The sequence below is a fragment of the Schistocerca gregaria genome, chromosome 3, assembly GCF_023897955.1.
Source record: "Schistocerca gregaria isolate iqSchGreg1 chromosome 3, iqSchGreg1.2, whole genome shotgun sequence".
Taxonomy (NCBI): domain Eukaryota; kingdom Metazoa; phylum Arthropoda; class Insecta; order Orthoptera; family Acrididae; genus Schistocerca; species Schistocerca gregaria.
The window spans coordinates 614,561,880-614,580,708 of record NC_064922.1 but is presented as its reverse complement, the minus strand read 5'-3'; the positions used below and the strand labels follow the sequence as shown (position 1 = coordinate 614,580,708).

Below are 18,829 nucleotides of genomic sequence, written 5' to 3'. Positions count from 1 at the left end.
TTTCCTTTGCAATTTGAGTTATTTTCATTTTTTTTCTCTCGCTTATGTTTTATTGTTGAAGTATTATTCTGTAGTATCAGGATACAGTTATATCCTTTGTTAGAGCATTGGTTCTTACCAGTCAAAATTACAAAAATTTAACAGAAAACTAAAACAATGTCAAATTCCCAGGTTTTTTCCAGATCTCCCGGTTGTCCCGGGTCGTATACACCCTAGGTAAACAATTGATAACTTGATGTTATGATTATGTCTAATGTACACGGGTAGCTCAATTAATAACGCCCCACTGTTTTTTTCTCTAGACGTATTTATTCTTAAGAATTAGAGTTTGATGGCAATATCCTTTAACATTTCTCTTAAATGTGCTTCTTTTTCTACAGTGTCTCAAACACCACATCATGCTAGGGTAGCATAAGGGCAAATATTATCTGTTGGCAAAAGCTCTTGTACTGTGCTTATATTCATGTTTTCACTGGATCATCTGCAAAGTGCATCCCACGAAGAGACCTACGCTATAGGGTGGATGAAGTATGGATGCCCAACCCAATATGATGATGTGTTCCCAGGCCTTGATACTAGTGTGTGGACATGTATTGTCATATTGGAACAGGGTTGTGTTTTGTTCCTGGTTCAAAACACACACCATATACACTCTCACTTCAATGCTCACCAATAGCTGTAGATCCAATTGTTGAGTTTTTATGCACCTGTCTGCACAAATAATAAAATCTGTGCAATTCACAATGTCGGGAGCCATTTAAGTATTCTCTGATATGGATTTAGTACAATGCCACCCACCTCCCCTCCCAATTTTTTTTACAGGCTGATGAAATATTTTGAGACGATCAGATCCCTCCATGATTCCAGAAAGGGCAACTCGGGGTGACCAGCCTCAGCTGTAAACCTGGAGAATGTGGAAGGAGTGAGAACCCTACTGAGGAGCCCACTACATCAAGAACACAAGCAGCATAGCAACTCAAGTAGTCATTATTATCTCTGCAGGGAATAATGAAAGAGAAACTTAACCTTTTCCCTAGCAAAATTACAACTGTGCCAACGTCTGAAGGACAGCGATGTGAAACAGTGATATTCTTTTGCAAATGAGATGACTGAGGCCTCTAAAAATAGAACAGTCAGTAAGGAGGTGAACATTACTACACCTAACTACGCAGATCGTGGCATTTATGCCACCTCTCTGGCTACATGTTACTATATTTTGTTGTTATTCTTTAACATACAGTATATAAAGATTCACACTGCTGTAAGCTAGCACCCATTGTGTGACACAACAGATGGTCTTGGAACATAAGAATGGTGCGGTGAGTAGAAGTCATATCATGCTGGAACATCGAGAGACAGCAGGGTTTCACCTACAATGCTTGAGACAATAAGCATATTTTTCATTACTTATATTTACTGTCTGAATGTTAAAATACACCTCCAACTAAGCTTCTGATGTTACCTGCTTGATAATTTTTTAACAATAATTTCAGCACCTCTCAATTCATACTCAGAAACTAACTGAAAATTGCAGTTAACATAGATATTCACTCTTAGACAAGGCAAACCAATTACAAATGTGCCCAGAGTAGGCACGTGTCAAACTGTTAAGATAGCTCGGTAAGAGAGAGACAACATGGGAATCCATTTGTGAAGTGTGATCTCATCTAAATGGGAGCAATTTGATGGAAATTTTCCTGGATGACATACATGTGCGACCTTATGTTAAACTTAAATCATGTCAGGGTGTATACGTGGACAAGGAAAAAAATTCCCAAATTTTCCCCAGATTTCCCAGTTAAAAATACACTTTCTCCCGGGTGACAGTATATTTTCCCTTATCAATCCTTTGAATGGTTATGGTTTTATATACAAGGGCATACAATTTACTTTAGAAAATGAAACTAAGGGAAAAAGGTATGTTTTGGAAATATCTTTGATATGCAGCAACATGTACACTGCGTATTTTTGTATTACGAAAGCATAAATTGGAATTCCACCAAACACCGAATGTTACTTTCTGAATAATTGAAATCGAGATTTCGATGTGCTTTTGTAAGCCGTTCATAGCTCATGTCACGTGACCTCGCCAGTCAATGACAGCAGATATTCAGAGCATAGGGCACGTGATGTAGTCAGCCAATGGCAACATCGATGTTAAGTAGCAAGAACACACAAACAGGAAAAGTTAATAGTTTAAATTAATATACATGTGTTGCTACAAGAAAAGAAAAGCTTTCACATATAATATTGGTCTCAAGCTGCAAGAGAAGCTAAGCTTTCACATATATGTTGATTTTTTTTTGCACGTGTTGCACTTTAAGTTATATCACAAAAATGTGGCAGTAAAAGTTTTCATAATGACATAAATGTCTGATCTTCAGAGTTCGAAATTCTTCTAAATGGCTTGTCGTCAAAGAGTTGATTTTTAATTGAGAGATAAACGCTCTGTGATTTAATAAATTCATGGTAAATTCTTGTACCTAACTTTCGTAAAAGGATATTTACTTTGAAAGTAACACTTTTCAAACGACTATTTGCAATATTTTTCCGCGAAATGTTAGAAATAGGTTTGTTTCAGCAGTTGCCAGAAAGCGCAATTAACAGGCGACACCGCGGGCTTGCGCAGCTACCATGACGTAGTAAGCCCGTATGTACGTACGTGTAAGACATTGAAAGATCATACATTATGTCATAAAAGGAACAAGACACCAGAGGATACAGCAAGAAAATCAGAACTTCGTGAACTATATTAAAATGTGCACATTTAAAGTGCATACTTAAAGGGCACATTCTTATGTCCAGATTCCCAATGAAGTAGACCTCGACATGATATTAAGTTTTTCAGTGTGGTTATTGGGATGCAAATTTTCTTGGAGCACCAATACCGTATTATATCATGTTTGGTTCTTTATTATGGTATAATGCCATACGTGCTATAAGATGAAAACGTGCAATTGAAATGCAGTGAACAATTAAAACTAGCCAGTACTGCGGAATTAAACATTTCGTTTCAAATACATTGACTGCCTCTACGATAAAGGTTAACAAAAGTCAAATTTCGTTAGCAAACAACAAGCAAAAATAGCTTCATTGTTCCACAAGGCTATTAATGCTTGACTGTCAGAAAGGTGGAAATAAAATAAGATCTGAAACTTATGACATATTTCAGCCTTCCGTAATTATGTGAATGTGTTTTAATTCACTTGATAGCTCCCGACCACAGATATCCATTTTGTTTTCATTTGACGTGAGAGTAAACGAAGGAGAAACAGCAAAATCACTAAATGTAAACACGGGTCACGTGGAGACTACCCACTATAACTCAGACTGCTCTGCGCATCAGCCTAGGATCTACGACATTTGCGAACTGGGTCAATACCAAAAAACATCGAATTTTCAAAATATGTTTATCTTGCAGCGCACATCTTTCTGAAAAGTCTGAAACATTAAACATATATATTCAAGGAAATGTAAGACATATTATTTGGTCTTAAGCATGCCAAAGAGCAACACCACGCCACTTCATAAAGCGTTTTTCTACCCCACGTCCAAACTATATTCAGGAGAGTGGAAATTGAAATGTCCTGTGGTGCCTCTCCTGCTCCCAGTTGGCTGGTTTGACAGCCTGCCACTCTTTTAAAAAAATCTTGCAATTAATAGCGAATGGGATTATCTGTAATCGAGAGAACAAGAACTCTTCAGAAAACCTGAACTCTTTATTGCCTATTAGTTAATAACTTGCTGTTTTGTGTGACATAAAATTAAATATAGGATATATAAAACCAATACTAAGAAGAGATAAGCAAGAAATTACACATTTCTTCAAACCTTAGCTCCTAGCATTTATTTCTCTCTAATCTTGCTACAGCTTTACATAGTGTGCTTTCCTTTCTGTCAAAATTTCATTTTCTTGGATACACCGAGAAAATAATACGTAATTCCTGTCACTCGTTTGTTTCCATTCTGGTGATCTGAATGTATGGATTTCGCTAGTAATTATGACAATGGTGATCTTTTGCAAACCCAATCAGCCACATAATCAGACAGCGATTGGCATTCATCTGTTCGGCTTTACTCCCTCAGCTCGTATAGCCCTGTCCCCTTTTGTCTGCGGAAAGTTTATTACTAGATGCGACGAGGATTCTCCTGACATGCATTCAAAAGTCAACTTATGATTCATTCAGAAATCAACTTAAAATATGTTCAAAAACCAATAGGGAAGTGTTTCAAAATCATATGAATAATCGATAGGCAAATGTGCGCTTGATGCTAGGTGCTTTGTGAAACAAGTTTTTTTCCTCAAGAAAATGTATTTGGCACCCACTTCTCCCAGTAGCATCTAGCTGCTTGCTGCGACTGCTTGCACAGCCAACAGCCACATTCCTGTTGCCAGAAGCGGGAGAATCTACTACTCAAACATGACTCAACTGCAAATGCGCATGAGCCCACGCGAAACTGCTAAAACAAATCGAATGTAAACAATTGTGACTTCACGCTCATTGGAGGCAATTTGTTGTTATGAAGCACTGAATAGTCTTCCTAAAGGCTTTGACACATTCTCAACTGGCAGATGCTTGCATGAGCAATGTGTGTTGTTGTATATGACGCATTTCCTTTGCAATTTAAATTTTCGTTTTTTCTCTCTCGTTAAAGTATTATTCTGCAGTAGCGGAATACAGTGATATCCTTTGTTCAAGTATCGGTTGTTACCAGTCAAAATTACATAAATTTAACTGAAAACAAAAACAATGAAAAATTCCCGGAATTCTAAAAAAATCACGGGTTTTTCCCGGTTTTCTCTCGGATGAAAAAATTCCCGGGTTTTTCCCGGATCTCCCGGGTCATATACACCCTGCATGTGTATGAGCCTACAATCAGTCCTCTGAAGAGGCAATATGTGATTAAAAGTGTAAAGTGTGATTTCACATAAAGACGGACAAATTTGTTGAAAGTTGCCTCGGAAAACGTAAAAGTGTTATCTCGCACTGATCCTAAGATCATGCGTAGTAATCTATAATTTCTTATGGTACTTGAAAAATGATGGTTAGCATCCAGAAATATTGTTGCGAACATTAATAGAAGACTGATGTGATTCTTCAATTTCTACAGGCGTATTTTATGATGAAATAAATCTCTGTTCACCCGAGATTTATTTCATCAATAGTAGACTGGTTTTCGGAATCATTTTCTTGATTTTTTGATTCTATGAATAAAGAAAAAATCAAGTGGCATCCCATTATTTTGCAATTCTCATTTTAGTTGCATTGAGATTTTCATATTCTCTTATGCTCTGTTTACTGTATGCATGTTAGGAGTCTGCAACTGATGACTCCAAATCATCCTTACAAGGTAAAAATTAAGCAAGTAGCCTCCAGTTGTACTAGGAGAAGTAGATGAAGATGTTATGTTCAAAAATCCACTTTGGCATTTCTTTTTGGTAGAAAGCGTCGCATTTAGGAACCCACTATCTAATGTACGAGGGTTACAATTTGCGTCTTTTGGGAAAACAGCTATAATAGACATTTGCCTCCCCTTGTCTGAGAAAATAGTGTGAACATGTGCATGAATGTTCATGAATATTACACTTCACACATCCTCACAAATATTGAACTTAGCAGTCATTGTGGAAAATGTAGCTAAACATTGGTTAATTTTAATATGATGTATTACAATTGACGGCCCTAACTGGGGAAACAGCCAGTAAATGGTGTATAATCGATGTGGCACGAAATTTGGTGGGACAATAAACATCACCTAGTGGAAATTATGGCTGAACTTTGATAGTTATTAGTTGAAGTCAGGGGAACCCTGAACAGTGTATATTTGGTAAGAACTGTGAATCTGAATTTTGCTGTGGGTTATGATATATAAAATTGTTTATAAGGATTCCCTTCTGACTATTGATCAGACATGATGTCATTTGTTATGAACAGTGAACATTAGAAGAGAATATCACTTTTAAACTGTGGTTACATACCAGATTTTATGACGAGTGGTTGTAAGGAATCATTTTAAACAATGGAGATAATTTTTTGGCAAATGGGGGACACTTAATGAATAATATTTTCAAATAACTGAAATGACTGTATTAAATATTCGATGAAACTATGTGTTAGGACTATGAGCAATATATGTGCTCAAATAACATCCATTGAACACCAAGTGATTTTACGAACTGCATGTAGCACAGGGCGAGCTGAATGTGAAACTTTAAATGCAGAGGTCAACAGAGGTGCTCTATCAGCTGACAGTGCCCAGCCAGTCATATAATTTGGAGTGTGTGACTACAACTCCATGACAGTGCAAGGGCAGTGCCTGAGTTTGCAGTTAAAGTAAGTGCTGCTTACATCATTGTTAAAGAAAGGAACTTTTGTCATAGTTTCAGAAGTCATCTTGCAATTTCGGCACTTGTAATTCTGTGTATTGTCAATTATTGCCACACAAGGCAAGATGAATTCTATTAATGATAATATCTGTGACGAGATCATCACTCGAGCAGGTGCTGCTAGTAATGTGGACAATATTAATGAGAGACTCTGAGAAAGTATCCTTTAATAAAACAATTGCGGTAAATGGGGAATATGATGTTAATGACAGCATAAATCATTTTGATAACATATCACACAATGACAATACTGAAGTAAATGGGGAGCAAGAAGCAAACAATTATGCAAGCCATGTTGAATTGCCAGAATTGTCAAGTAGTGATGATTGGTGTTGTCCCACAACTTTCGAGGAGCCGATGTATGGTGGAGACAGTGGCAGTGGGAAAGAAAGACAAAAGGAGACAATGTACGTGAGAGTACACACTTGCAGTGGTATATACTGTAAATCAATGGGAGAAAAAGGAGACACTGGGGGAGGGACATATACAGACAGTGGCAGTGAGAGGAAGATGCTTGAGTATGAAGACTTGACTACAAAGAGAGACATGAGACTGGGTAAAACGATTTAGAATGTTATCTGTTAAAAGAGCACAAACATTTTTGCAGGCCAAAAATTTTGGTGGCGAAGGCGGAATGAGGATTGAGGTAGCTGGTTCACCACTTTTCTGTCACGAGTCTTTTAAAGAGGAACATTTTCACTTTTTTGTGCTCGATGGTCAAGATTTATAGTCGTACATTGACTAACAAAAACTTATGTACATTTTATATGAAGAAAAAAACATTTGTGTATTAATTCTTATGGCTCTCTGACTACTTAGCATAAATTTACCATTTTAAAAATTGGACACAATTACACAAATCTAAAGTTATGAATTAATGTGGTTAATATACAATATTTCAGTTTTTCCACATAGCTTAATTTATCCTTTAAATTAAGCTCTTCATAATACTGTATTTGTTTCCATCAAAATTAAGGATATACTAAAATTAGTTTTTTTTACAATATTCTTGACTGATTTCCACAGTGAAATGCAGTGCCCAGCTGCAATTCAAAATATTTACTTATAGATCTGGTAAGAGATGGGAGGTGTCCTGTCAACCCAGCAGAAAAATCACAGCCCCTCTATCAGAACCTATCAGTGGTTATGGTAGAGCTGTGACATCATGCAAGCTCTATAGTTCATCAGGCCCTTCTGACTGAACAAATTTTCGGTCATTTCTGAGTCATTAAGTATTATATAGCCTTTCAACACCCCAAAAGGAGCAGTATTATGAAGATGACAGAGGGTGGCATAGCTACAGCACTGTGGAGATTTGGTGAACTTTGTCTGGATACCAATTCACCAAAGCACTCCGCAGAATTAGTATGTGAAACTCCTCACTAAAGATGAATGGCATTTAAGAAATCAGTTTCAAAAAAATCAAAAAGATATATGAGCTTCAAGTATAGAGGGCATTTAACATGCAGAGAATAGAAGTTCCCAATCGTGGAGATGCCCTAGAAGAGTAAACCACAAAGACAATTGTTTCAGTCTAACAATCTGATCTTAAATTAAGAGTTCAATTCCTACCCCTCTATTGTAGAATGGAATGTCCACTAAAATAAAAATAACTCTGAAGAGGAATCCATGCATGCAACCGACCCACAATGGAAACATTTTAGATCTCTAAGCTACAAATAGGCCTGACCTTGTGGACAGTGTCAGTACAGAGGCAGGGTTTAGTTATCACAATATCCTAGCACAATTATTACTGCAGTCAATAAATCCACGATGGAGACTACAAAAATTGTTCTGCTCAAGAGAGCAGATACTTAGTTGTTAGCATTCACACAGACAATGAATAGATGTCATTTAGTTATAATATGATGGATGTGGAGAAATTATGGTCAAAGTTTAAAATGATTATAAATCATGGTCTCAAGAAGAATATGCAGAATACGTGGATTAAGGACAGTAAGGACCCATCATAATTTGATAATAAAATTCTGAAAATGATGTAAATGTAAATATTGTTGCAGTCTTAGTTCAAAGAAGAATGCATAAATGGTAACATGCTAAAGTTTGATGAAACTTATTCGCCTATAAAAAGATCAATGTGTGATGCGTACAACAACTAGCAACGTCATATCTCAGTGAAAGATCTAGATGAGAATCCTAGAGAATTCGCGTCCTATGTAAAATTGCTAAGTGGTTCAAAAGCTTCTATTGTCTCTCGTCAACTTGTCTGGTGTGGCAACTAAAGACAGCAAAACGAAAGTTAAAGTTTTAAATTTCAAATTTTAAAAAGCATTCACACCTAGAATCATACAGACATCTCATGTTTTTGACAGTTAAACAAACTTCCACACGCAGGAAATACAAATTTGCAAAGCATTTAAATTTGAGGTCTATAAGCCACTAAAATGTTCAGAGGCCTTTTCATAGTGTACCTGTACACTTTCCCTCCTTGCTGCTTCATTCACTGATGGAGTTTATAAATAATGCCTGTAAGTACAGCTCCATTTAAGTGCAAGTGTTTCGAACATCAAACAGCAAATGAAAGGCTGCTCACCTGCAGATGAATGATGAGTGACAGATAGCCCCAGGCACACTTGAAAGCTTAGAAAGTCAAACTAGTTTTTGGGACGGTGTCCTTTTTCCTAGTATTAGTACAGACTCTCTTTCTAGCAAATACACAAAAGCTCAACACACACTCCCACAACTGAGAGAATACTGTCTCCTTACGAGTGGTAGTTGAAGAGGAGGGCAGTGGGGAAACAGAAAATTGGAGCAGCTGGCAAGGGGGAAGATGTGTGTGACAAGGAGGGGGGGGGGGGGGGGGGTTTGTTGGCTCCCAGTTCCTCCATCCATTCAACCCTGGCACTACTCATAAACAGTTAACAGTTGCAGCCCGTGTGTGTGTGTGTGTGTGTGTGTGTGTGTGTGTGTGTGTGTGTGTGTGTGTGTGTGTGTGTGTAACTGTAAATGTGACAGGATCATAAAGCAGAAGTATGGTGAACTTAGTTCAACATACTATTCTCAAAGCTGCGTTATGAGTTAGTATTGCTAACAATTAATGAAGGCTCTGCAGCAGTCATATGGTTGACTGTGATGAATCTCAGGTTCACAACTGACTGTTCATCTAGCTGCAACAAAGGGACAATGAAGACCAGTGGGACAATGAAGACTTTTGGTATAACTTCTGCAATCACAGTTTATTTCCGACTAATTATAGTGATTCCAGATGCGAGTTATTTATATCAGAGTTCCAGTAGCCCAGAGGTTACTCCTGGCAACCATAAAAAAGATTACACTGCTAACATTATCAAGTTGGTATCTCATTGTCACATTCTTATCCTTTCAATTGTACATCTATAGGAATTTAGAATTTTCACATGCTGTATTGTTTGGAATACCCCTACCTACCATTAAGTAAGATAAATCAGACATATATTTCAATCTCATGGCTATCAATACAACATTACTTTAGAAAGACAGCCAGCATAAACATTCCTTAGTATATAACAATTTAGCAAAATTAAAATTATTTTGAAGAATCGTCTTCAAAAATCACAAAACTGGTATGTACTTACTGAATGACTTTACAGCATTATGGATGTAATCCAAAGAAATAGTGTGTCTAAAAGTGTGAGTCCATTCCCGCAAGTAACTGTTTAGTTGTTCAGTTTCAACACTGACTTAATGACGACATAAGCATGTAAATTATTTTATTACAGCTGAATTAACAATTTATGACTTACACTAAGCAAGGAAAACAACCAGTATCGATTCTTTAGGTATTTCAAAAGCACGAAAGCAAAGCACACTTTATCAGAGTTAGCCACTTACCCGTGTACATATCGTAGACTTTGTCAGCATTTTCTTCAAGTTCCTTCTGCTGTCGTTCGAGCTCCCGCATGCGGATCTCACGGGCCTCCGCTCTCGCTTGCCTCCGTGCTGCAAGGCGTGCCTCTGCCTGTAACAAACAAAAGAACATGATCAGTAGTGAGTATGCATTTAAGTTCTCCTGCCAGTGCTAATTCAATCCATATTCTGTTCAAATTGCAATGAAAGACAGAATCCAAATCAAACTCAATTATCTTTGCAATGTGATTTCACTAAAACACTTTGCCAAAAAATGTACTTTTTGATATTTTTGGATGTTGCTTTTATATTAATTACTTGTTAAATTCCAGTGTCTCCTTGGCAAAAAATTTCGGCAATACTTCTCCCCATCATTCTGGAGACAAGTCACTATAGACTTATGTACATTAAATTGTGTTAATACTACAATTAATTAACATTTGATTTCAGAAACAAGCTATTATAATCTGTCTTTAGTGTATGTGTAAAATTTCCAATTATCAAGCAAGGCATTAAAAACTATTAACCACCAACAGATGTGATAGATGTAAAATATATTTAAGTCAGTAAATAATTAAACATTACAAAAGTGAATATCAGTCTGACAACTTATAACAGAACAAATCTGGATGTGATCATTATACAATTACAACTGATGAGCAGTCTCTTGGAAGACACATAGTGTAATTTTATACTTCATTATACAGCAGTTCTGCTACTAAACTTTCTATGAGTATAGAGTGAGTGACTACACCACAATCCTCTTATTAGCATTATACACTGAAACATTTTATAAATTCTTATATGATACACAAAACAGCTTTAATTACAATGTTACAGAGCATATGCTGAAAATAATGACCTGGATAATGCTATATTTTAGATCACATTTACATATCTATACCGAAGTAGCCTCATAGCTTTAAAAAGAAAAAAAACCTTGACAACAGTTACTAAGCTTACAGGTGGTGCAGAAACAGAAGTAGTTTTATGAACTTGCACCCACATGAAGGCAAAAGTTATAGTGAAATTGCTTTAATTATAGCAGCAGTATGTGATAAGTAACAACAGTTTTGTTTGGGGTCCCAAAGCCACAAACAAACAAATTGCAAGGAAATAAAAAAAAAAGTTTTAAATTCTTCATCACTTAATTCCAAAGCACAAATCATGACACTAAAATAAAAGAGCATATGGAATTTTCTACATTCAATGCTTACTTTAAATTCTGCAGAAAGATAGTGTGGAGCAGTTAGTAAATTTTAGCTTACTCAAGGTCCCAAGCTAGCTAGAGCCCAGCCAAGAGAACAGATAGACAGAGAGGAGGGGAGTGGGGATGTGGAGGAGCCGGAGGGGCAGAGAAAATAAGAGAGGCAGCCCTGCTGCATACATTCTGACCAACTTGGCAGCAAAACCAGACTGAACTCTAAAGTTAGGTGATAGGCCCCCTCCACGCTATTTGTAGTGAATGTTGTCCTCTGCTCTCAGTGCATTCTACACATTATATGGTATAGTGAGGAACTGCAGTGCTCAAGCAACTACAAAGAAAAATGTTTCCACATATACAGGCCAGCTGCACTACTACATGAAGGTTTGCTGTGAATCACAGTGCTTATCATAATCACTGCATGTAAATTATGTCTGTGACTAACATTAGTAAAAACTTCACCTCTGCACTATATTTAACTGCCACTATTTACAATTCTTGAACTAGAAGAATTGTCAAGGTCATAACCTGGGTGGCAACTGCTCATCTGCCTATGAAGTATTTTATGGTAATCTAAGATATATCCTTTATTGTTATATGTGACATATGTTAATAGCTTATTTCTTCCCACTCCCAGTAAAGCATCCACATTAAATGTAATATCAGTCATAAAAGAGTCCTGAGAACTTCAAAAGCTCACAGAGCAGTTAACTCATTTGCACATCACATCATTAGTTGCATTACAGTATTAAATGCCTTTTTCTCATGGGCTGCATAGATGTAATTACTGTAATTAACATTCTGTCTTGTTTGAAAGCTAATTAAAATCCTGCCTTGTTTGAAAGCCATGGGGGTAGTCAGCAAAATGGAAAGGATACATAAATGTTCAGGGCAAAGGAATGTCAGTAACTTTAAAATCAATATTCAGGTTTTTACCTCGTAAGTACCATACAACACACACATTTCATGGATTGTAATGTAGCAACATATAAACAATTAAAATAGGAATATGCCCAGGTTATAAGAGAATCTGAACAACCAATTTGAATAACATTACGATATATCTTTATCTAATGAAGTACTGGTCAGTTTCTACCTACTTGATTGTTACTCTTGCCAAGGAAGTCCATGACCCCATCTTCCTCACCACTCTCCTCTGTTACAGTGCTTCCCTTTGTAGTAGACTGGTTTTCCTCTGTCCTTATAGAATCCTTTTCCCCAACAACTGGTAACTGTGTTACTTGTGGCAAATCCTTAACAGGTGTGCAATCCATACTGAGTTGGTGTTTTTCATCACCACTACCACAGCATTCACTAATAACCTCATGAATTAAGTCTTTAACATTTCCCAACTGTTCTTCAGAGTTTCCTTTCAGACTATGTTCATTTGATGTTTCTACTCCCTCTTCCACTAACATTCCTTGCTGATCTTGAATGCACCTATTCTCATCACATTCTTGAGTACTTTCACTCATTGTACTGCTCTCACTGCCATTTGAAGTACTATCTTCAGCACTGAATTCTGAGTCAGCAACATTTTTAGAGTTGTTGTTATGTTGGCTGTCCTGTTGTATATCACATTTAGTGTCCACAGATTTAACTTCTGAAACTGTCACATTATCAATATTATCTATACTATGAAATGAATCAAATGCATCTTGAAACTGGTCAGCCTCACTGTCCACAGGTGATACAGGCTCATTCCACACATGAACTGGACTTTTATCTATGTCACCCGTATCACTATCATCATCTTTATCTTCAGTTGGTGATAAATCTATCTGGCCGTTAGCTTTAATAGCACTATCAGCAGTAACAGAACCGTCAGTATTTTTCGTACTGTCCGCTGCACCCTCAGATTTTTGCATGTCTTCCATTTTACATTCATAAGGACTATCACTATGTGGGGCTTCTCGACTGCCTGCGCCTTCACCTGACATTTTCTTGCTCAGCTGTTGGTGCTACCAGGTATCGCGTATCTTTTTCACATTTTGTGCAACGCTGAAAAATTTAGTTATTAATGAGAAAGCTACCACAAAATAAGTGGTGGAAATAAAAACAAATCTGGGCAATCACGGTGGAATGGTGCTGGCGAGGTACATTTGTAGTTGCTCTATTTCCTTAATTAACGTATTAATCCTATTACTCTCGATGAGAGTTCCAGTACAAACGATATTCTCCTGCTATTTACAAGCATATCTTACGAAAGAATCTCGCCTTTTGGAACGACAGATATAATAGAACAGAAAGACTGCTGACGTGACATTTTTCTCGCGTCGCTGTTGGCAGATGGAGGTGTAACCGCATACCGAGATATGGACCCAATTTGGTGTCGCATAAATATCAAAATGGAGTTCTTGGACTGCAGATTCAGCGGCACGATCGTGAAAGATGCGCGAAAGGCATAGAGGGCACTCCACACAATTCGCGTATACAATATCCGCTGAGGAGTACGTCTACTTGCGTAGTTTTACAAATCGCCTACAATTGTTCCTACATAAAATCGTGCTGCAGTGTGAAACCGCAACATGATTACGTTCCTCCTGCGCAAGGGAAGATGACACGCGAAAATATTTATCCTTAGCTTCCATTCAAGAGATTTTATGCAACGCGTTTTCAGGACGTGGACATCAGTTATTTAGAAAGCATCTTCACGTTGTAGGTTCATAACACACGTATCGTCCTTTAATTTAGTTCAGTCGCAGTTTTTTCCGGAGTCCACGTAGCTTTCGTACATGCCTAATTAACGGCCCTTTGCATTTTCTCAGCAATGGTATCACTCTACGTACAACTAACATTTTCCGGCCCAGTATACGTATTTCTGCTACATTATGCAAACCTTGGCATAATTCAACAATACGTCGTATGATGCGTTTGCTCACACTTTCGTTGGTTATGATGATACTACTACTACTACTACTACTACTACTACTATTTCGGTTGTAGTTTTAGGTATCAGTTGAATTATTCATTCTTCCTTTTACGTGAAACCAGATTATGGGAGCAACCGAATGAAAAAAAAATATCGATTCAGTCGATTGAAGCTTTTCATATCGGTTGGACTACTAGTATTCTTTTGAGTAAAATCCGGTCTGTTGCAGCAACCGAATGAATACTGTCGACGCAGATGACTCAAATTCTGAGCGGAAACATTCGATTGTTTTGCAATTGTTGAATCATTACTGTTGACTGCATTCTGTTATCGCATTTCCGATATTTCCTTTTCTTGAGTGTCAATGAGCGGCTGTTTGTTCACTTCTCGGCCATGTTTATAAATAGGCGTTTATGAAGAGTGGACTTAGTGTCTAGATCAGAATGCTTGAACGCTCAGTGCCGCGGGAGTGGGAGAAATATGACTGGATAAAAAATGATTAAGATAAATTCAACGCGATTTGCAGAATCTGAAAGAATGATTCATGTTATTGGACTGTATTAGCTATAACAGGTTCAAAGAAAACTAATAAATATAAATCGCAAAAAATACTTGCGACAAGTGATAGTACATTCTTAAAAACAAGTGATTTTCTTAAAAACAAGTGATTAAGTCACCAAACAATAAAAAAACATTTCTGATATTCCTTCCGTTCCAGTCACCTCAACATTTAACGAAATACCGGTCAAGGGTGCAAACCAGCGGGAAGAGAGACAGAAGTTCTATAAATTTTAATAAGAAAGTTACTAATCATATATTTAAACATAAATTTGTAATTTAGCTATTGTTATTAACATTTTAAAACCAAGCAAAAATTCGTATGTAATGCCAGGAAAACATAGTACGTTAAATAATCAATAAATAAATTTTGAAAACATTTCGATTTTAGAAATATACTTTTTATTCACCTCTCGTTAAAATATGTTTACTTATTTGTTTCTAAAGATGAAAACCCTAGTCACAGCTCGTGTATGACGGAAAAGGGTGAAAAGTATGCAAATGAAATTAATCCGACCTGGAGAATGAGTGAAAACGTTCGTGTAACTGTCGTTGCAGACTTGTGACAGTCGGCTGTCTCACCTTACGTGAAACTCCTCAAACTCGGGAGTACCGACTCGACTGAAGAAAAAAACACGACTAAACTAGAAAAAAATAGACTGGTAAAAAAAAATGGTTCAAATGGCTCTGAGCACTATGGAACTTAACTGCTGTGGTCATCAGTCCCCTAGAACTTAGAACTACTTAAACCTAACTAACCTAAGGACATCACACACATCCATGCCTGAGGCAGGATTCGAACCTGTGACCGTAGCAGTCACGCGGTTCCAAACTGTAGCGTCTAGAACCGCACGGCCACTCCCGCCTCCTTAGACTGGTCAATTGACTGTCCAATCACCTACTACTACTATTACTACTACTACTACTACTACTACTACTACTACTACTGGTACTTCATTAGCTTGACAATTCTCATTGTTAATCTTTTTGTTCATGCACTGTGACTTACAGGGTGTTCAGTTGCCCAAACGGCCCTAACTAATCCCTACCCCAGCCATTGGTTTATTCGTGAAATAAGAGGTGTACCAGGCAAAACATTGTTTGAAAGGGCGATACCAATTAATATGAAGCGAAATATGATTTAAATAGATACAAGAGCCTTTCCGTTTGCCGTAAATGTCCAACACATTTCAATGTGGCGACATAAAATTTTTAGTAAGTAGTTTTGGAATAAGTGAATGCTTCGTTTTCACGTGGTCAAATAGCGTTCGTTTAAAATTGCTTTATCTGACACTTTTAAGACCTTCTTTCGCATTAGTTAACGAAATGTTTTTTTTATTTTTTAAGATTACCAGTTATTCCACAAACACGAATATATATGAGACGCCGACACTGGTGTTTCCCTGCTTCTCTAACGTACACGTGACAAACCGCCCGACATACACTCGCCTTGTGTGTGTGTGTGTGTGTGTGTGTGTGTGTGTGTGTGTGTGTGTGTGTGTGTACTACATCTTCGTGGAGAAACCTGTTCAACCACAATTCTTTTCCACATGAGGCGGCTTAAATCAAACGACTGTGGCAGCAGCCAACGTCCAAGATGTGTACGACTCTCCCGCGACGTAACTTTCAAGTCTTCGCCATGCGATAGGTTTACCCAGTTACCATGGTTGTCGGCTGTTACTACGATGGCGGTAGAGCAGTTAAACTAAAAATGCTCAAGATCGCCTCCCACTGTAACTTTTTCGGAGCAGTGCATGAAAAATAAAGAAACAGACCCAACGAGATATGACTTCTACCGAAACTACTATTTTCAGACTCCTATTTTCGTCAAGAACTGCATGTAATTTTTTATGGAGGGGCGGGGCGGGGGGAGGGGGGCTGGAAATTCATACAAAATCTGCATTTTCATCCAACAGTATAGAATACGCTAATATTGGAAACAAAGTGCTCACTGTGCATTACCCCTCTCAATAAGACCTGCACATTGTTTGTTGGTACTATCGATCAAGGTGGCAGAATATATTCACACACTGGATTCTCAATCGGAAGGAACGAGGTTTACATATCTTTCAGTCAGTTAATAAGAAAGAGTTAAGGCCGTCTTCCGGTTTAATTGTTGCCCAGAGCGAAACTTCTCCACGTAGTCTTACAATTTCACTGTTTCTTTCTTCTGGTACAGGATGCCAGACAATCCTCCAAACGGTAGTTAAGTGTACCGTATATGAAACACTGAATTCAGCTGTCGGCGCAGATACAATGCAGTGACAACCCATATTAAGTTTAAAAAATACATGAGAGTATCGCCAAAACTGTACCTTTAAATTATGCTTAACGCCCGAAGATTAACTTAAAAGCGCAGCTTGATGAGTTTTAACTGGAAACGCAATGATGAGAGCCGTCAGGAAGAGACAATACAAAGGCTTGGAATTTCCTTAAAATAAGAACCTCTCCAGATGAACTATTCCATCTTCATTTTCCAATATAATCTCTGAGAAAAGGGCAATACGGTGCTCAAAGCGAAGTCGTTAAAAGACGATGTTAGTTCCTTCAGTCCATAATGGAACAAGGCTCTTGTGTAATATGATGCAATAACGTAAAATATAAATAAAGTGCACAGCCGAATGAATCCACTTGCTACGTAGAGAGAGCTGCAGACTTGTTCCCCTACTGAGGCTTTTTGTCAGGTTAAAACTGTGTTCCGAACCATGGCTCGCAATGGGACCTTGAACGTTCGTGGCAACTGAGCTACCCAAGCACGACCCACGACCCGTCCTCACAGCTTGCGTTAATCTTTTACTGCACAGGTTTCATCAGATTTCCGATTCATACTTGCCATTCAGTCTATCTACGAATACGTTACACGCCAGTCTGAAGGACGTAAGGCTCCCAATAACTCGTGGCAAAGACGATCAACAGACCACTTGCCTTCGATACCAAAAAAAAACATCTGATAGGGTAAATGGTGACAAAAAAATAAGGAAACTTGAACTTTAAACCGTACAGTCGTCGAAGTGGTCACAAACTAAGCACTACCAAGTTTGGACTTGGATGACATAGGAATTCGGCCGTGGATAGCTTTACGGAACCTTCTGCCTTTTAGCTTATGTTATAGTCAAAAACCACTGCAAAGTAAACCTGGGTGGTACAATAAAAAGTCGAACTCAGCCCATCCCGGATAGCAGACAGCGACTTAACCACTGTGGCACGTCACTTTGTAGAGGTGACGATGTACACGGTAATTTCGTGTAATGTCCCGTCGACGGCGAGGTCATTGGAGACGGAGCACAAGCTCGGATAGGGGAGGAAATCGACCATGTTTTTTAAGAGGAACTACCTAGGCATTTGACTTATGCAACTTAGTGGAATCACGCCAAACCTAACACAGGTTGGTGACGTACCGTTTCTGATCATCAGATTGTGTGCTATCGTCCTGTGTTACATCTCAAACTGCCTTACGGAATGAGGATGTGTGTGACAGACTGCATCAGAGATTTGTCAGTCCCTAGGGGCTACAAGAAAGCACCCAGTACCCAGGTATTGCCGCTTGGGACGTAACAACAAAAAAAGTCAAGTCGGATGACCGAAAACCTAGATATTTTATTTCAACTTTCATGTTAGCTGACAAAACCACACGCGTCATTTTTTAAAATTATGCTACTGCGATGTGGTACCCAGTATGTTATTTAATATACAAAATACATGTCAAAATGCTTTCTATTTCTGGGAAAGGAACAGTATGCACAACATGGGACAAGGAAATCTTTATGAAAGAAATTTCAGTTACACAACAAATAATTGTAGACGAAATATAGATGGAAATGCAACGATTGACCATCAATGTTTATCTTAAAACAGCGCATATCCGTTTTTATTCATGTCAGCTTTTGATTAAATTATTTAGTAAACACAGTCGTGGTCGCGTATAAACTGTTACTTTTTATTTGTGGATAACCGGTTTCAA

General features: G+C 37.8%; 2 protein-coding genes across 5 annotated transcripts in view; one reads left to right on the top strand and one right to left on the bottom strand.

Annotated features, from left to right (window-relative positions):
• LOC126354393 (leucine-rich repeat flightless-interacting protein 2) overlaps positions 1–18,829 on the bottom strand; it is a 235,681-nt gene that overhangs the window by 72,601 nt on the left and 144,251 nt on the right. For 2 of the 4 annotated variants that reach the window (XM_050003997.1, XM_050003996.1), the window contains exons 2-3: positions 12,539–13,439; positions 10,220–10,346 (exon numbers count right to left, since the gene is read on the bottom strand). In XM_050003997.1, coding sequence (XP_049859954.1) covers positions 10,220–10,346; positions 12,539–13,378 — 967 coding nt within the window. In that variant the 5' untranslated portion in view covers positions 13,379–13,439. The remainder of the gene's footprint in view (positions 1–10,219; positions 10,347–12,538; positions 13,440–18,829) is intronic. The other 2 variants (XM_050003998.1, XM_050003999.1) reach the window with 1 other exon arrangement.
• LOC126354396 (uncharacterized) overlaps positions 11,625–18,829 on the top strand; it is a 206,305-nt gene continuing 199,100 nt past the window's right edge. The window contains exon 1 of the mRNA XM_050004007.1: positions 11,625–11,822. Within this exon, the coding sequence (XP_049859964.1) occupies positions 11,700–11,822 (123 nt within the window). The 5' untranslated portion in view covers positions 11,625–11,699. The remainder of the gene's footprint in view (positions 11,823–18,829) is intronic.